At 47.6% G+C, this 20012-nt stretch overlaps 1 protein-coding gene across 2 annotated transcripts in view; it reads right to left on the bottom strand.

Annotated features, from left to right (window-relative positions):
• RNF213 (ring finger protein 213) overlaps window positions 1–20012 on the bottom strand; it is a 1978231-nt gene that overhangs the window by 1312982 nt on the left and 645237 nt on the right. For both annotated transcript variants that reach the window (XM_069199724.1, XM_069199725.1), the window contains exon 13: window positions 14646–14789. In XM_069199724.1, the coding sequence (XP_069055825.1) occupies window positions 14646–14789 (144 nt within the window). The remainder of the gene's footprint in view (window positions 1–14645; window positions 14790–20012) is intronic.

The following is a 20012-nucleotide window of genomic DNA, read 5'->3' as shown; positions in this document are numbered from 1 at the left end:
TTCCTGGGGGAGGTAAGTAATTGTTAAGTTCACAGGTAAGTAAAACACTTACAGGGTTCAAAGTTGGGTCCAAGGTAGCCCACCGTTAGGGGTTTAAGGCAACCCTAAAGTTACCACACCGGCAGCTCAGGGCCGGTCAGGTGCAGAGGTCAAAGTGGTGCCCAAAACACATAGGATTCAATGGAAATAGGGGTGCCCCGGTTCTAGTCTGCCAGCAGGTAAGTTCTTGCGAATTCGGAGGGCAGACCAGGGGGGTTTTGTAGGGCACGGGGGGACACAAGCAGGCACAGAAAGCACACCCTCAGCGGCACAGGGGCGGCCGGGTGCAGAGTGCAAACAGGCGTCGGGTTTTCAATAGGAATCAATGGGGAGACCCGGGGGTCTCTTAAACGATGCAGGCAGGCACAGGCCTGCCTAGCCCAGGTGGGGTAGCCACCACCTGGGCTAGGCAGTGGATCGCCTGGGGGCCGCTCCTGCACTGGAGTTCGGTTCCTTCAGGTCCTGGGGGTTGTGGGTGCAGTGTGTTTTCCAGGCATCGGGTTCCTTGAAGCAGGCAGTCGCGGTCAGGGGGAGCCTCTGGATTTCCTCTGCAGGCGTCGCTGTGGGGGCTCAGGGGGGTCAACTCTGGCCACTCACGGGCTCGCAGTCGCCGGGGAGTCCTCCCTGTAGTTTTATTTTTCCACAGGTCGAGCCAGGGGGCGTCAGGTGCAGAGTGAAAAGTCTCACGCTTCCAGCGGGAAACGTGTGGTCTTTAAAAGTTGCTTCTTTGTTTCCAAAAGTTGCAGTTTCTTGAACAGGGCCGCTGTTCTCTGGAGCTTCTTGGTCCTTCAGATGCAGGGTAGTCCTCTGAGGCTTCAGAGGTTGCTGGACCCTGTTGGATGCGTCGCTGTTGCAGTTTTCTTCAAAGTAGGGAGACAGGCCAGTGGGGCTGGGGCCAAATCAGTTGTCGTCTCCGTCTTCACTGCAGGGCTTACGGGCAGCATTCCTTCTTCTTCTTTAGGTTGCAGGAATGTATCTTCCTCGGTTCTGGGAGCCCCTAAATACTCAATTTAGGGGGGTGTTTAGGTCTGGGAGGGTAGTAGCCAATAGCTACTGGCCCTGAGGGTGGCTACACCCTCTTTGTGCCTCCTCCCTGTAAGAGGGGGGGGGGGCTCCCTAATCCTATTGGGGGAATCATCCATTTGCAAGATGGAGGATTTCTAAAAGTAAGTCACCTCAGCTCAGGACACCTTAGGGGCAGTCCTGACTGGTGGGTGACTCCTCCTTGTTTTTCTCATTATCTCCTCCAGCCTTGCCGCCAAAAGTGGGGCAGTGGCCAGAGGGGGGGCATCTCCACTAGCTGGGATGCCCTGTGGCGCTGTAACAAAGGGGGTGAGCCTTTGAGGCTCACCGCCGGGTGTTACAGTTCCTGCAGGGGGAGGTGAGAAGCATCTCCACCCAGTACAGGCTTTGTTCCTGGCCACAGAGTGACAAAGGCACTCTCCCCATGTGGACAGCAACATGTCTGGTGTGTGGCAGGCTGGCAAAAACTAGTCAGCCCACACTGGAAGTCCGGTATGTTTTCAGGGGGCATCTCTAAGATGCCCTCTGAGTGTATTTCACAATAAAATGTACACTGGCATCAGAGTGCATTTATTGTGCTGAGAAGTTTGATACCAAACTTCCCAGTTTTCAGTGTAGCCATTATGGTGCTGTGGAGTTTGTGTATGACAGACTCCCAGACCATATACTCTTATGGCTACCCTGCACTTACAATGTCTAAGGTTTTGCTTAGACACTGTAGGAGCATAGTGCTCATGCACCTATGCCCTCACCTGTGGTATAGTGCACCCTGCTTTAGGGCTGTAAGGCCTGCTAGAGGGGTGACTTATCTATGCCATAGGCAGTGTGAGGTTGCCATGGCACTCTGAGGGGAGTGCCATGTCGACTTAGTCATTTCCTCCCCACCATCACACACAAGCTGGCCAGCAGTGTGTATGTGTTGAGTGAGGGGTCCCCAGGGTGGCATAAGACATGCTGCAGCCCTTAGAGACCTTCCCTGGCATCAAGGCCCTTGGTACCAGTTACAAGGGACTTACCTGGTTGCCAGGGTTGTGCCAATTGTGGTGACAAAGGTACAGTTTTAGGGAAAGAACACTGGTGCTGGGGCCTGGTTAGCAGGTCCCAGCACACTTTCAAATCATAACTTGGCAGCAAAGGCAAAAAGTCAGGGGGTAACCATGCCAAGGAGGCATTTCCTTACAAGTACTCACTAATGCTACAGGTCCAGTGTCCTTTAACATGCTTTATTTCCTGGAAAAGAAGTAGCCTTTTAAATTTGCTGAAAAGTGGTCTTTAAGACATATTAGTCATGACCAATGTTGCTTGCCTAATATCTTTAAAATGCACTTCCAGGGGTGTGGCCGAGATGGCAGACCGGAAGGACACACTTTCCTGTCTCTCCATTCCCATTGCCGGCTGACCCTGCTTAATCCTCCTATGTGCCTAATTCTGGGCCCACATGGTCCCCCTTGTGTTCAGGGACCCCTCATGCAACAGGCGGGGAAGCAAAGCAAGCCATGCTGGCTGGATCCTGCTGAGCAGATGCCGGGGCTGCGGCCACATCCCACTGCAAACAACAAAATGGTGGGCGCCACGGGCCGTAAACGCATTCTGGGCCATAATAGAACTGCCTGTGGAGAAACATTGTGGTGGCCCTGTGAGAACCTGGACTGGCCCAACCGACCAGTGGCCCTTAATGCAGAGCATCTGACAACGCTGAGCCTTGTCTGCCCTGCCACTCTGCAAGCGCTGGCTGAGCCCCGCCTTCCTCCGGCCGGGACAGCACAGGCCGCGCAGAGGACAAAATTTGACATTTTGGTCCTGTTAGGCCTTGCTGAAAGCCAGAAGGTGAACCACAGCCTCTGTAGGTAGGCCATAGCAGTGTAGCACCCTCCCACCCCCAGCCATTAATGTCTTCGGCAGGACGTCCAGTTGAGCACTCCTTATAAGCACTGTGACCTGAGGATGTGCTGAGGCCCGCGAGGATGAGGAACCTTCCGAAAGCAGCATGCAGGGATATGGTCGGCCTGATTCTCCCAGAACCCAGCTGTCTTCTCCCGCTCTGAATCATGCACGGCATGGTTTGTGTCTTACCTCCTCAGAGTGTACTGGGAATACCGCCACCAGCCTTTCTCATCTATCACTGCCTCATCACGGTACACCAGGTTCCAACGGAGACACCAGAGGGCTGCCTACACGCTATGAGAGGCAGACGGTGATTGAACGCGCTCAATGCCCGCCTGCCAAATTGAAACGCCTCTTCTGGGCAACAGTGGCCTTTGATCTTGGGTACTGTGAGTGCTCCCATCTCCGGCTGTATACCTAACGTGTGGTGAGACCTCGCGCTTAATCCCCTCAATACCTTGCTTGAGGAGCCCCTTTCTGGGCCATACTCTGCCCCTCCATAAGGTACTTAGCAGACTGCACACTTACATTGCAGCAGTGCCTTCAAGGGGCCACGCTGAACATTGTCTGGCACCAGCAGGGGCCCCCAGGTCACGGAGGGAACCTAGCCGCCCTTCCTATGACGGCAAGAGGGACCAGTTCGCTGCATGGGGACAACATTTTTTAGGGCTACGGAGCGACAGAGAGAAGCTGCCAGCGAAACGACAGGGGGAAAACCAAGCAGTGGTTTAAAGTGCAGTGTGGGACCTCTGGTAGAAATTAGAACTGTGCATAAATGGACTTGCCCTGATACTACGGCTCATGTGGTACACCCTCCCGCTCAACAGTCCACAACAACCGGCAGCATCCAGCACCACCATCGACTTGTGGCCTCTTTTGTGATGGAGGCTCTCACTTTTGTCATTTACAGGGCAACTGCACATGCAAAAAAGACAGTTTGCTAAAAGAGATGCTCTGGAAATCACAGTGGGCTTGACCACCAACTGCTCCAGTCCCAACAGCCAAGTCGTGCAACCAGACCTTGAGAAGACTGAGGGCCCGGTGACTTGCTCCTTCATAGAGGCTCTCTTTGCTTCTCTCACAGACAATCCCCTGATGATCAAGAAAGATCTTTCCCAAGATCTAAGGACAGTATAAAGAGACCTGGCTGACCTGCAAGACAGACTTTCCACCCTGGAGGATCACAAGAACAGCCGTGATGAAGACACCGAGCAACTTCAGCAGGAAGTCATCTGCCTCCAGGATCAACAGACTGATTTACAAGCACATGCAGAGGATCTCAAAAACAGGTCAAGATGCAATAATATATGCATAATGGTGGTGTAGGAAGTTGGCTCTGTATATACTATCTCAAAGTAAGAGATAGTGTGCACAGAGTCCAAGGTTTTCCCTTAGAGGTAAGATAGTGGCAAAATTAGATAATTCTAATGCTCTATGTTGTGGTAGTGTGGCCAAGCAGTAGGCTTATCAGAGGGTAGTGTTAAGCATTTGTTGTACACACACAGGCAATAAATGAGGAACACACACACAAAGATTTACTCCAGGCCAATAGTTATTATATAGAAAAATATCCTTTTCTTAATTTATTTTTACAACCACAAGTTCAAGATTTGAAGTAAATACGTAAAATGCAAGGTACTCCACACAGGTAAGTAAGGAACTTTGAATTAGAGCAATAACATATACAGTTTTTGTTAAAATGGCAAAATGCTGTTTTAAAAGTGGACACTGCAAAAATCAACAGTTCCTGGGGAGGTAAGTAATGGTTAGATTTTGAGGTAAGTAAGACACTTACAAGTCTCAGTTCCTGGGCACAGGCAGCCCACCGTTAGGAGTTCAAGGCAACCCCAAAGTTACTACAGAAGCAGCTCAGGGCCAGTCAGGGGCAGAGGTCAAAGAGGTGCCCAAAACACATAGGCGCCTATGGAGAATAGGGGTCCTCCGGTTCCAGTCTGCCAGCAGGTAAGTACCCGCCTCTTCGGGGGCAGACCAGGGGGTGTTTTGTAGAGCACCGGGGGGGACACAAGAAGGCACACAAAACACACCCTCAGCGGCACAGGGGCGGCCGGGTGCAGTGTGCAAAGCACGCATCGGGTTTGTATTGGTTTCAATGGAGGGACCCGGGGGTCACTCTAGCGGTGCAGGAAGGGCACAGGGGGGCTTCTCGGGCCAGTCACCACCTGGGGGTCACGCCTGCACTGAAGTTCGGTTCCTTCTGGTTCTAGGGGCTGCGGGTGCAGGGCTTGGTCCAGGCGTCAGGTCCCTTGTTACAGGTAGTCGCTGTCAGGGGGAGCCTCTGGATTCTCTCTGCAGGAGTCGCTGTAGGGGTCCAGGGGGGTCGTAGTTGCTGGGGAGTTCTCCCTGTGGTGTTTGTTCTCTGGATCTCGAGCCAGGGGCGTCTGGTGCAGAGGGTGAAGTCTCACGCTTCTGGCGGGAAACGTGAAGTCTTTAGAAGTTGCAGAAAAGTTGCAATAATGTTGCTGGTTGTTGAGCAGAGCCGCTGCTCACAGGAGTTTCTTGGTCCTTAGGTGCAGGGCCGTCCTCTGAGGCTTCAGAGGTCGCTGATCCTTGTTTTTCGACTCAGGAGACAGGCGGGTAGGGCTGGGGCCAAAGCAGTTGTCGTCTTCCGTCATCTCTGCAGGTTCTCAGGTCAGCAGTCCTTCTTCTTAGTTTAGGTTGAAGGAATCTGATTTCCTGGGTTCTGGGGTGCCCCTAAATAATAAATATAGGGGGGTGTTTAGGTCTGGGAGGGCAGAAGCCAATGGCTACTGTCCTGGAGGGTGGCTACACCCTCTTTGTGCCTCCCCCCTGAGGGGAGGGGGGCACATCCCTAATCCAATTGGGGGAATCCTCCAAACTTAAGATGGAGGATTTCTAAAGGCAGAGGTCACCTCAGCTCAGGACACTTTAGGGGCAGTCCTGACTGGTGGGTGTCTCCTCCTTGTTTTCCTAATTATCTCCTCCAGTCTTGCCGCCAAAATTGGGGGCAGTAGCCGGAGGGGTGGGCATCTCCACTAGCTGGGATGCACTGTGGTGCTGTAACAAAAGGGGTGAGCATTTGAGGCTCACCGCCATGTGTTACAGTTCCTGCAGGGGGAGATGAGAAGCACCTCCACCCAGTACAGGCTTTGTTCCTGGCCACAGAGTGACAAAGGCACTCTCCCCATGTGGCCAGAAACTCATCTGGTTGTGGCAGGCTGGCAGAAACTGGTCAGCCTAACACTAGAAGTCGGATTAGTATTTAGGGGGCATCTCTAAGATGCCCTCTGGGTGCATTTTACAATAAATTCCACACTGGCATCGGTGTGCATTTATTGTGCTAAGAAGTTTGATACCAAACTTCCCAGATTTCAGTGTAGCCATTACGGAGCTGTGGAGTTTGTGTATGACAAACTCCCAAACCATATACTCTTAAGGCTACCTTCACTTACAGTGCCAAAGGTTTTGCTTAGACACCGTAGAGGCATAGTGCTCATGCACATATGCCCTCACCTGTGGTATAGTGCACCCTGCTTTAGGGCTGTAAGGCCTGCTAGAGGGGTGACTTACCTATACCACAGTCAGTATGAGGTTGGCATGGCACTCTGAGGGGAGTGCCATGTCGAGTTAGTCATTTTCTCCCCACCAGCACACACAAGCTGTGAGGCAGTGTGCATGTGCTGAGTGAGGGGTCCCCAGGGTGGCATAATACATGCTGCAGCCCTTAAAGACCTTCCCTGGCATCAGGGCCCTTGGTACCAGGGGTACCAGTTACAAGGGACTTATCTGAGTGCCAGGGCGGTGCCAATTGTGGAAGCAAAGATACAGTTTAGGGAAAGAACACTGGTGCTGGGGCCTGGTTAGCAGGGTCCCAGCACACTTTCAATCATAACTGGCATCAGCAAAAGGCAAAACGTCAGGGGGTAACCATGCCAAGGAGGCATTTCCTTACAGGTGGGGCTCCAACCACTGAAGAGGGAGATGACATTGAAACCTATGTGAAAGCCCTCTTTTCCAGGATCTTGGGAATTTCCTTGGGAAGAGACATATAGCTGGACAGGGCACACAGAGTGGGAACGCACCATCCAGAGAACTCCCTCCCTGCTGACATCCTGGTGTGCATCCATGATTTCCCCCTGAAAGAGCGGATACTCAGTAAAGCGAGAGAGATGCATCCCCTGCAGTTCAGTGGGCATATACTGATGCTTTACCAGGACATTTCAGCACTAACACTTCAAAAGAGGACAGACTTTCACCCAGTGACTACCTATCTGCAGGAGAAGGGTGTCTCCTACTCCATTTCACATTGTCTTCTGTTGGGACGGTAAACTTCACCAGATCTACTCCTGACAGCTGTATGTGACCTGCTGACGATTCAAAGGGTCACTGAAACTACAGCTCACTTAAGCCCAAGAATCGAGGGCCGCACAATGCTCCAGATGGCAGAGGAGCCGACCACAGCTAGAGGCTTCCGCCCTGACCCATAGTGCAGGAACATCGGGCAGTTCTAGAAACTCAGTCAGATGACACCAACAAGCAAGGAGTGACCTGAAGTCGATGTGGGCCCCTGGATTGCCTTAGTTGATTGTGAGAGGGGCAGCCAGAGGGTGCTGGGGGCAACATGATTGAGAGATTGAGTGGTGCCATGGACCCCTATATTCAATATTCCGCTGTGGATACTGTGGGCTTGGGATGAAGCCCTTGACCAACCAGGGAAATTGTGTTTGTTATTGTTAATAGGGGAGTACAAACCTGTGACAATCATCCACCATGAGTAGAACTGAGGGTGCACTGCACACAAGGGGATTGCGGAAACCTTGTACATGGTGGGTACATAATAGCTGCACTATACTCCTGCAACACGCGATCCCCCACGGATCATTACACTTAATGTGAAAGGGCTTAACAAACCAGTCAAGAGATGAGGCATCAATCATATCTGTAGCATTTAGGGGTGGCAACTGCCACTTGCAGAAGACTCACTTGGTGTTGAGTGACTGGCATATACTCAAGTCCCGGACCTTCCCACAGCAATTCTTTTCTCTGCAGTGACTAAGGCAGTAGGGGTAGCCATTTTGGTCTCCACATCCTATTGGGGAACAGTGGGTTCTAAACCGACCGAGATTAGGGGCTGGTTACTAGCATATGACATGCACATTAGGGACCATGCCTTGGTTCGTGGCTCTCTGTATGTTCCTAAGGACAGCAGGGAATGACTCCTTCACAGATCAGTTGTCAGATGTCATGGCCTCCAAAGACAGGTTGGTTCTATTGGGGGCAGATGTCATAGCCTCCCACTTCTGGAACTTTATTAAGGACCTCTTTTCGGCCCAATCTCTAACCCCAGAGGCCGCAACACTCTTCTACAGGATTCGCACACCCCACAACTCTCAGAAGACCAGGCAAACAGGTTGGATCGGCCTTTTGTATAGAGGAAGCCATATCTGCTGTAGCCCCTTAAGTCGCCGGAACCGGATGGTTTCCCGATGCTGTTTTATAAGTCCTTCTGCACTACACTGGCCCCGATACTGACCTGGCTCTACAACTCTATCACTGGCCCCTCCAGTGTTCTGTTCTCGATAATGGAAGCATCTATACTTGTTATCCCTAAGCCCGAGAAAGACAAATGACAATATGGGTCTTATCAACCCATTTCCCTCCTTACTGTAAATGTCAAGCTCTTCGAGAGCATCTTAGCTGCTGCCTGAACCCGCTCATGCTGGTTCTGATATCCCCAGATCAAGTAGGTTTCGTCCCGCATTGGCAATGCACTGATAACACCAAGAGAATTCTACATCTCATTAACAAATCAAAGTGTTCTAAACAGAAAATAATGCTCCTGGCCGAGAAGGCGTTCAACTGCGTCCATGGGCCCTACTTGGCAACTCCACTCATCCACACCTGGATTTCGAGTAACTATGGCAGCCTGAGAACTACCGTTTGGGTCAACAGCCAACCATCAGCTCTCTTACCCATTTGCAGAGGGACGTGGCAAGGGTGCCCATTTTCACCCTTATTGTTTGCGCTATACAAGAAGCCATTCGCTCAAAGACTGTGCAACAACTCGAACATTACCGGGGTCCATTTTAGCAGGGAAGACCACACTATAAGCCTCTATACAGATGATGTTAGTGTGGCACTGGACAACACTGTTAGTGCTCTCCCGGCATTCTTAGAAGAGACAGAGCCATTCGGTGGTGCAGCTGGCTTTCACATAAAAATCCATAAATCTCAGGCCCTTAACCTCACGGTACTCCTGGAAACAGAGGAGCATTTGTACCGCCAATACCCAATACAGTGGATGTCGACATCCATTACTTACTGAGGCATACATTTAGCTGCAACAGTTGTGGACTCTGTGGGGACCTTGCACAATGGAGATTGTATCATCTGGGGAGGCCAAATTACAGAGTTTAAGATGACCACAATCCTGCAAATCCTTTTTCTCTTTATGACCCTCCAGACTGAACCTCCCGCAGGGATGTGGGATGATCCAATATTTATAAGGGGTGATGCACTGCTTCGTTTGGGCAGACGGGTGCCCACAACTGAGCCGAGATCAGAATTACCAGCCTCCAGCTGAAGGGAGCCTGGGGATCCCCAATCTCCTACTATACTATCAAGCTGCCCAACTTTGCTACATGGTGGAAAAGTTGCAGACAGAATTAGAGAAACACTGGCTCTTTATTAGCAATGCAATTGCGGGTACCCACTTGTGGAAGGTTCCATTTCTGAAATGGCCACAACGAGCTTGGGGCCTCTATTCTTCTCAAGGTACCAGATTGGTGTTGAAGCTATGGGACAAGGTAGCAACATGTAAAAGGTTTAACTACTTTGCCTTCCCCTCTGACGCTGATTGTGGGGAATACGGACATTTCACCAGGGTTTTGATGAAGCTGCATTCCAACTGTGGCAGATGGTCAGTTGTCTATAATTCACTTATTTGACAGAAACGGCTTACTCCCCTTCGACTGCTTGCGGGAGGACTTTACACTCCCAGAGACAGAACAACTACATTATCTGCAGGTCAGGCACTGGCTCTTGCACCCTACCACACGAGTCAGAGCACAACAACCCCAACTGCATTTGAGAAGTGGCTAGTGACAAAAACTGCAGACAAACACATTATCACTGAACTCTATAGCCTTCTACTACACAGCTCCCCTTTGATTAAATCTCCAGAGCAGAAACGCTTGGAACCTGAACTAGGCAGGCAGCTAAATCCCAAGGAATGGCACAAGGTGTATCATAGAGCTCACCACGTTGTACGTTGCACGCAGCGGCGTTAGTACTGAGACGGCCACCTAATTTGTCACCTACTGGTATCTTACACAACGGTAACCCAGCATTCATCGTGGACTGTTGGCGGCACTGTGGGTCACCTGGGACTCTACTTCACATTCTGTGTGAGTGCCTAAGGCTTGCACAATTTTTGGATGCGGCCCTTACAGACTCTGATGCGCACTTAAGCATGCAGCTGCCCAGATCCCCTGCATGCACAATCCTGGGGCTTTCCAAAACGCTCACATTCCCGCTCAAATCCCATAAAGGCCAACACACTGGTCTGGCAATAGGTGCGGCTCATCAGACCATTCTTGCTCATTGGTGTACGACCACACTCCCTACACACTTGAGTTGGCTCCACTGATTATGGCATATCTTGGGTAAGGAGAAACTCACTTTAGTTATGACATCACAGGGGGACTCCTGTAGGGAACTTTGGCGACCATACATCACTGTCCTGTCCTGTCCGCAGAATTCCAAGAACTGACGTGCCCCAAATACTTGTATCTCCTACGCTTAACTGATTAACTGATATAGCTCTTCTCACACTGACTGGACAAACCAGCGAGACAAACTCTGCACCCGATACTCCTGATTAATTTGAAGTTAGTGAGTAAACGGGGGGTTGGGGGCTGTTGAAATTTGTAACGCTGTCTTTTCATGACCCTTTTTATAAGTGGTGCAACGCTTATTGTTATTGACTTGCTGTACTTATGTTGCCATGAAACAGTAAAAACGGATCAGATTAATAAAAGGCGCCATTTCCCACAACATTTACAAAGTGTCTTAAACCCAACACCTTCAACCTCAACCTCAAACACTCCCCCTGCAACAACTCTACCTCCCAAATTAAAGTAGCATTTAAGATATAACAGATCATATTGACGTTATACACATTTTTCTGGGGAGACAACCAAATCCCATGGAAAGTGGTCTTCAAGTCATGTCAGTTCTGGCAAAATACACTGAACCAAAGTGCTTTATAGTCAATCTTTTTCATTTTTTACCAAGGAATTTTTGAGAAAAACATTCTTCTACACTGATGTTTAAACTATACCCATTTCAAACTAATGGTATTGTTTGACTGGCCTTTAAAATGCCCAAAGGTACCCACATTTCTACCCATGGACTAACTTCATACCTGTGACCTGCTGAGGCTATTTGCAGTGCTTTTCAAATATAACACTCCTATCATCTGATTGTTCAGATGTCGTCAATAATGTGTCTGCCGTGCTTCAAAGGACGCAATATTCCAGGACACCACCTTCATAGATAGGCCACAGCGAATATCATGAAACGCCCATAGTAGGAACATTAGAAAACATATGGCAAATTAGAAAAACATATTAGCAAGTCACGCCCATAAAAGGAACATTTGCATACACATATGTAACAACATCAAACGTGGGTAGGTAATATATGAATCAATAAAAGTCTATAGAAATAACTTTGGATTGCGACTATATTGGTCCTTTAAACAGTACCGGGTTGGATGAAGGCACCTCCAGTGTCTAGAAGAATAACAATGGGGCCCCCGGCACTCCTCTGCGCAAAACGGGGGCCTCTGACATCAGAGGAGGGCGACATGCACCTCCTCTCTCTTATAGACGGGTCCCTCTGGGGACCGTGACTACTGGCGGCCCCCCGGGCCTCAACCGGCACTTACGGGGGGAGCCAAAGCCAGCAAAAACAACTTAGGGCAGGAGGGGGGTGCCACGCATCCCCTCCGGTTTAATGGCGGGCCCCTCTGGGGACCCGCGATCTCTGGGGCCCCCCGGGCCTCCACTGGCCCTTCCACAAATGGGGGGGGGGGGGGAGGCGCTGCAATAATGCCCGTTTTAACTAGTAGCCGAAAAGGAGCATCCTGCTCCTACCGCAGAGGCCAGGGGGAAGGGACACTCCCCGTGCCTTCCCCTGGTCCTGCCTGAAGCCACAAGAAGATCGGACCCCTCCTGTGGCCCGAGCAGACACTCGCCCGCACCCGATGCGGTGCGCAAGTGTTCTTCCAGCTTCCTGGGGCCGCCGCGGTGATCTTCTTGAAGATCAGAGGTGGCTGGTGCCCGGGGGGTGCTCCAGGAAGCGAACGGTACCCTGGGGGCACTGAAGAGTGCTCGAGACTCGCACTCTGTAAATATCGGACGCCTGGGCTGCGGCGGTGATTCAGGGCATCAAAAGGGCGCTTTTCAAAGCGCCACAGCCACTCTTGAAGCCTGGGCTGCGGCGGTGATCATTTGTAAAGGGGCACAATGCAGCAAGGAGCCTACGAGCTCCCAAGGCTCCATAAGCGTGCTGCAATCAGCGTTATGCAGCCGCAACCACGGAGAAGCACCCCTCGTGAAGAAATGGATGCAGGGGTCAGAGGCCACAGCACCCTGCCCCTGGGAGCAGAGTCTTAAGAAAAGGTCCTCAGGTGGAGGGCCCAGCAACAGGCCAGCACAAGGGAAAGGCAGAAAGTGGCAAGTCCTTCACAGTGACCAGGCAGGTCAGAGGTCAGCACAGCAGCAGCAGTCCATGGCGGTTCCTGGTGAGTCCCTTCAGCCTTTGGGGTCCAGTTCCAAGATGATTCCAAGAGTCTCCAAATTGTGGGGAAAATTCCCCTCTACTTATACTCAGTCCTTACAATGTTTTGCAATGGTAGGGAGAGGAGGTTCCAGCCAGTCACAACTGGTTCTGGGAGTGCCCCCTCTCTCCTTTCAGTACAGGCTCCAAACATCAGTGGGGGGTTAACAACACTATTGTGTGAAGCCAGGGCACAGCCTTTACAAATCTAGGTGTGCCCCGCCTCTCCCTTCTCTCAGCCCAGGAAGACTATTCAGTATGCAGATGCACCTCTGTGACACCTCCACCCTCCCTGTGTACAGGCTGTCTGAAAAGTATGCTCAAAGCCCCAACTGTCACTCTGCCCAGACGTGGATTGGAGTCAAGCTGCAAAACACCAGTGTCATAAGCACAGATAAATGCACACTTTCTAGAAGTGGCATTTCTGTGATAGTAATAAAAAATACACCCACACCAGTAAGCAGCATTTATTATCACCATCACAACCATACCAAACACGCCTACCTACCCCTCATAAATCAGACAATACCCCTTACACACAAGGCAGGGCATTTCTAATGCAATCCTATGAGAAGGCAGCACTCACAGCAGTGCGACACAAAGTTAGGCTGTTTGCAACTACCAGGACAGGCCATGCAATATGGCACATGTCCTGCCTTTCTACATACATGGCACCCTGCCCATAAGGCTAGCTAGGGCGTACCTTAGGGGTGACTTACATGTAGTAACAGGGGAGTTCTGGGACTGGCAAGTAAGTTTAGATGCCAGGTCTCTGTGGCAGAAAACTGCACACACAGGCCCTGCGCTAGCAGGCCTGAGACAGGTTTGAAAGTCTACTTCAGTGAGTGGCGCAAGCAGCGCTGCAGGCCCACTAGTAGTATTTAATTTACAGGCCCTGGGTATAGAGATACCACTGTACAAGGGACTTATAGATACATTAAATATGCCAATTAGGTATAAGCCAATCATACCAACTTTAGATGGGAGAGCATCTGCACTTTAGCACTGGTCAGCAGTGATAAAGTGCTCAGAGTCCTAGAGCCAACAGCGAGAGGGCAGAAAAACCAGGGGGAAGGAGGCAAAAAGACTGGGGATGACCCTGCGTAAGGCAAAAAGTCCAACTTAGACACTGTAGTTTGGAAAAGTTGAGCAAACCTCAATGGCTTCTTTCTTCAAGGTTCAAATGAATATTTAATTTGTGAAACTCTATCTCTGCAATACAGTAGTGAGATGTGGATTTGAAAAGTGGCAGTGAAAAGTCTGGATGCAAATGAATATTCGACATAACATTAACTAAAGAAAGAACTATATCTGACTTAACTGTCCACCTGACTCTGGTAAAAGACAGTCCAGGAAATCATCAGCTGAAAAAGGAAGCATTTCGATTCCTTGTCTAAGAAATATTAGCAACAGATAATTTCTTTTTACATTTCAAAGGCAGAACACAGGCCTATGCATTCGAAAAGGGTCTTCGCAAAATCGCTGGACTCTAGAGAAGGCACTACAGAGGAGCCTACTTATATGCAGGAAAAATATAATTGTTGCTTCTATACATTTTTAAGAAATGACAGTTCAATGGATTTCTCATTTGGACAAATCAGACTAGGATTTTAAGTTTGAAATTACATCTGCGTAGGAGCGACGTCCATCACAATGGGATTGGCTTGTGATAAATGAAGGACTTGAAAAAAAGATTAAATGGGCAGCAGTTAACATCAGCAGTAATAAAATACTACTAATCACTTTTTTTTTTTATAAATAAGGTGCGTAGTTTTTTAACTCGATAACAAGGCAATTCAAATCAAAATCATTTGTGAATTTAGTGACTATACATGTGAAAAATGTATTAAGGATTACTTTTCCGACATCAAACATACCTTAAGTTCATCCCTGAGAGTGTATGAAAAATTAGCATTAACTGACAATTGTTTGGGTAAAACCGTTCGGAACCAGCTTTTCGTATCTTTCTGGACCTCCAGCAACGCATTGTTCTCTCTAGGGCCCTCCGATTTTGAGATTTCCTAAAGTCAGATTGGAAAAAATAAGTTATATGTTAAAGTAAAAAGAAACAGCAAATAGAATTAGCCAACAGAACAAATACGCCTTAGCAATGATCTAGATGACAGAATTCCTTGTTAGGTAAAATGAAAAAAGAATCAACGGAACAAGTTCTATCTTTCTAAATCAAATGTAAATGACACTGCTGTTGTGTGCTTTTTTCAGGTATAAAATGATTAGTCTAACCCGTAACCAGCCAAAAGAAAGCCTAAATACAGATGAAAAATGATAGCGATGACTATTAAAACAATAGTCTCTGTAAGGCTACATTTTCTGAATTACGATTGTTTTTACTGTTTTAGAACACGGTCTGTTAAACTTAAAGCAGTTTTTAAAAGAGCATTTTAGCACAAATCAAACCTTGCAACTCAGACAAAAAGGAAACCCTGTAGGAAATGAAGAGAAATGCAGCCAGACAGCCAGTAGTCATTAAGGCTGAAATCAAAAACCACACCTTTAAAAAACACCGGTAGCTCCCATATCCCATTATAGCTCATACTGGCAATTGTTCAACAGCATCAGTTTTTTACAGCGTTATCTGTAGGGATGTCCACTGCACTATGTTGAAACATTCAAAGTCTAAGCAGGTGGTTGAGGAGACTTCAACGAACGGTCCTAAAATGCAGACCTAGATTTAAAAGTAACCAACATTTCCTTATTCATTGTATGATCTTTATTGATTTTCATAAACATAACATTAGTAACGCAACAGAATAAGAACCATATCCGAAAATCCCAGTGGCTTCACAGATGGTAAAATGGAATGAAGAGGCAGCAGGAAACATTTAGTCAAGTAAGCTATGTGGTCAGTCTGCTATAATGTCTGATTTCGAGTCTGAATGAAAACAACAGTGCCTAGTGAAACTCTGACCACATTCCTCTCATACCAGTTGTGAGAAACTGGGTTACTGGTTGAGGGGGAGTTGAAACGCTCCTCAAGCAGTAGCCACAATCCTTGTCAGGGTGAGCAAAAGCTAACCGCAGATTAACCTGTGCTTAACCCTCTGGTAGCATTGCACAGAACAGTGAGGCTTAACTTCGAGGCAAGGTATAAAGTATTTGAACTTCAAACAATAATGAAATGAAAACACAACACAAGTAAAAATTGGCACACAAAATAAGAATAAAAGAGCACAAAGTCAGGACCAACTAATCAAAAATTCAATCTGCAGGACCGGAGACATGCAATTTTAAAGATTTCAGTGAAAGTAGTGCCAAAAATACCAAAGCACCACTCGTGGCTATCTAGTTGTGCAAGATCTGGAGAAAGTCACAAGTTCAGGCTGCCGTAATGGAGCGCAGTTCACATGGAAGGACCAGGTTATTCCCGATAAAAAAAAAACTTTCTCAGCCCAGCGTCGAGGTAGGGGGGATCTTTAGGAGTAGGAAAACGCCGCTGACAGTCATCGATGTAGCGTAAAATGCAGGCTTGGCATTGCGGATGGTCATCGCTGTTTCCTGTTATCGTCACGAGCGGTTGGGTCGGACCTTCGCAGTGGCACTTCCCAGGAGAGGCTTGATGACGGAACTTTGTATTGGCGGGCATTGCAAGAATCAAGGTTTTGGCATCAATAGACCATTCTGACGTTGCAAAGAGCCCAAAAACTTCAATTCAGCTCCATTGAGGCCACTCCGAGTGTTCAGGACCTGAAGGGCACGACTTGGGGGTCAGCGGCTTACTCTAGCTGTATCTGGCTGCTGGTACTGGAGTTTGGAAGCCTGTTATGTCCATGTGGCTCTGAACAGAAGGCTTGAAGTCCAGGGTTCAGGTGTAGGTCCATTCCTTCTGACTCAGGCAGGAGGGCAGCAGATCAGCAATCCAGCAAGGCAATTGTCCAGCAGGGCAGCAGTCCAGCAGAGTGGCAGTCCTTTCAGCAGCACAGCAGTCCTTCTTCAAGGCAGAGACTACACAGGTCTAGAGGTGTACTGAAGAGTTGGCGTTTAACGTCTCATATTTACACCAAGTGCCTCCTTTGAAGTGGGAGAAGCTTAGAAGCTTCTATTTTCTTTGAAGTGCACTGGTTTCCTGCCTTGGTACCAGACTAACTATAGAGGGTATGCAGCCCTTTGAACACAGCCTATTCAAGGGTAGGTAGGACTGGCCGATTTAGGCACACCTGAGTTCTCTATTGTGTGTGGCTATCTAGCAGGAATACACAAAGCCCAACTGTCAGCTACACCATGTCATGTGACCCAGTGACAGGCTGCAGGATTAAATGGCTAAGGCAGCAAAATGTCAACTTTCTAAAAGTGGCATTTTAAAAATCGTAATTTAAAATCCAAACATGAACTGCTCACCTGTCCCCATTTGGAAGTTACAGCTCATTAAATGTAATAAGGTGACTCCAATGTTATCCTATGGAAGACATTGGCCTTGCAGTAGTGAAAAACAAATGTAAGTGTTTTTCACTACCAGGACATGCAATACTTAAAGGTACATGTGCAACCTTTTAAATACACTGCACACTGCCCTCTGGGCTGTCCAAGGCCTACCCTAAGGGTGACATATGTATTGAAAAGGACGTTTCAGGCCTGGCAAAAGGTTTATTTCGACATGGCAGTTTAAAACTGTACATACAGGCTGCAGTGGCAGACCTGATACATGTTTAAAGGGCTACTTAAGTGGGTGGCACAATCAGTGCTGCAGGCCCACTAGTCATATTTAATTTATAGGCACTTGGCACAGGTAGTGTCACTTTACTACGGACTTAGTAAATTAAATATGTCAGTTGGGCATAAGCCTATTCTACCAGGTTTAAGGAGTGAGCAAAAGCACTGTAGCACCGGTTAGCCATGGTAAAGTGCACAGAGTCCTAAAGCATGTCAAAGATGCCACATCCCACACCAGTCATGAACCTATAACACATCTAAACCATCAGACAAAATATAGGGACATACAATCAAGCAATTCACCAGAGAGAACAATCAATTTGCTCTTGTTCTAAAAATCAAGATCAACAGCAATGACAACAGAGTCATGCCAACGGCATAGAAAGATTAGCTGACATAGTAGCACCTAAAAATCTAAAGACAACAATAACCACACCATGTAAACGTTGATTTAATTATACTATGCGTGCTTTCAAGGGACAGGCAACATGTGGAAAACACAGTAGCAGAAATAAAGATCAATCAGAATAACATTCAAACTAAAAAATGCACTAACAGTATAAACAGGATATTAAAAAAAGAAAAATCCTCATTCATCCAAGAACACATTTTCCTAGCAGCAACCCAACCCAGGACAATATTTAATTTCACAAAAGGCAACAAAACACAACTCCCTTTGAGGACAACCGCATTCATCTATAGAGAGGCACAATGCTTTTTTTGTCTTCTTTGATAACAGAATTGTGCAAATAAAATGAGAACTCTACCTCTCACAAAATCAAGATCCAGTCACAACTCCAAAATCCTCTTATACGTACAACTCACTCCAGGTTCTCTGATTAGAAGACCTAAAAAATCTGTAAGCCACTTGTCCGATTTCTTACTTTAGAGACATTATCCCTGCCAAGTTAATCAAAGCACACTTTCTTTTGTTTGCATCTTCTTGGCTTGACCTAATCAATGCATCCCTCTCACAAGTAATATACCTCAGCATTCTCAATACTGGCCAGATATCACCAATCCGAAAGAAACCCAGTGCAGACCAAAATATTATGGACAAATTTAGATCTGTTAATAACCTCCCTTGTATGGGAAAATAATGAAGAAATGCACAGAATTACAATTTAACAGTTTTATTAATGAGAACTCCTTATTGGTGTCTTCTCAGGCAGGCTTCTGAAAGGCACACAGCAAGGAATGAGCCATGTTATAAGTAATGTCCAACAATCTTTGCATACTGGATGATGGTGAAACCTGCCTTCTGGTACTACTAAACTTGTCTGCAGCCTCAAACATGTTGGCTCAACAGTGTGCTACTAGAAACCATTGAATACATGATAGTCTTCAAAGACACGGTACCCAGTAGGCTCAAGAACTTTGTGAAAGGCAGATCACAGTTAATAAAAATAGGTAATCACTCTTTCTCACCCTGCAAATAACATGCTCAATTTCACAAAGATGCATACTCTCACCGAATTTATTCAACCTATATATCAAACCTCTAGCAATTTTGTTCAACAACTGAAGCACAAAATACACCAATACACAGATGCCACACTGCTATAAATACAAATTACATTGATAAATGATCACCTCGTATTACAGACCAGTCTAAGAAAACTACGCAATTAGATGGACTTAAAACTACACCCCCCAAAAAGGAAATATGCTCAAATCAGAAAAGACAATAAAAACATCGAGCCATCTTTAATCACACAACTATAAATGTTTGGATACACCCCAACAGGACAATCTTAACTTTGTTTCACTAGTGACTAACCTCAATCCATGATCCCCCATGTCAACAATTTGGCTTATTCTGCCAACTTAAATCCCCACAAATTAAAGACATTAAAACACCTACTCTCTCACAATCAATTGAACATAGTAGCTCATGCTCTGGTGATATTCACAGTAGATTCAGGAATGCAATCCTGGCTGATTTGCCAGCATTCACTTTAGCCCTGCTAAAAGCAGGTCTTCAATCCACTGTACATGTCATCGCAAAAAGAAAAAGACTCAACCACACACCTCCAACCTTAAAAGATGAACATTGCCTTTCTCTCCAGGCTACAATACAGATTAAAGGGCCAGATGTAGCAACCGTTTTGCATGGCACAAACTGCGAAATCCGCAGTTTGCACCATGCAAAATGGGCATCGCGATGCACATTCCCATTTTGCGAGTCAGTACCGACTCGCAAAATGGGAATGCGACTCGCAAATAGGAAGGGGTGTTCCCTTCCTATTTGCGTTTCGCACCGCGATACAGAATTGCTTTGTGACCGCGAACGCGGTTGCAAAGCAATTCGCAGTTAGCACCCATGTGAAGTGGGTGCTAACTCATTCACAAAGGGGAAGGGGTCCCCATAGGACCCCTTCCCCTTTGTGAATGTCACCAAAAATAGTACCACTGCCTACTCAGAAAAAATGAAACCAAATGGTTTCATTTTTTTCTTTTGAATTACAACTCGTTTTCCTTTAAGGAAAACGGGCTGCAATACAAAAAAAAAAACTGCTTTATTAGAAAAGCAGTCACAGACATGGAGGTCTGCTGTCTCCAGCAGGCCACCATCC

This window comes from Pleurodeles waltl, chromosome 7 (genome assembly GCF_031143425.1).
Source record: "Pleurodeles waltl isolate 20211129_DDA chromosome 7, aPleWal1.hap1.20221129, whole genome shotgun sequence".
NCBI lineage: Eukaryota > Metazoa > Chordata > Amphibia > Caudata > Salamandridae > Pleurodeles > Pleurodeles waltl.
This window is presented reverse-complemented; position numbering and strand designations above follow the sequence as displayed.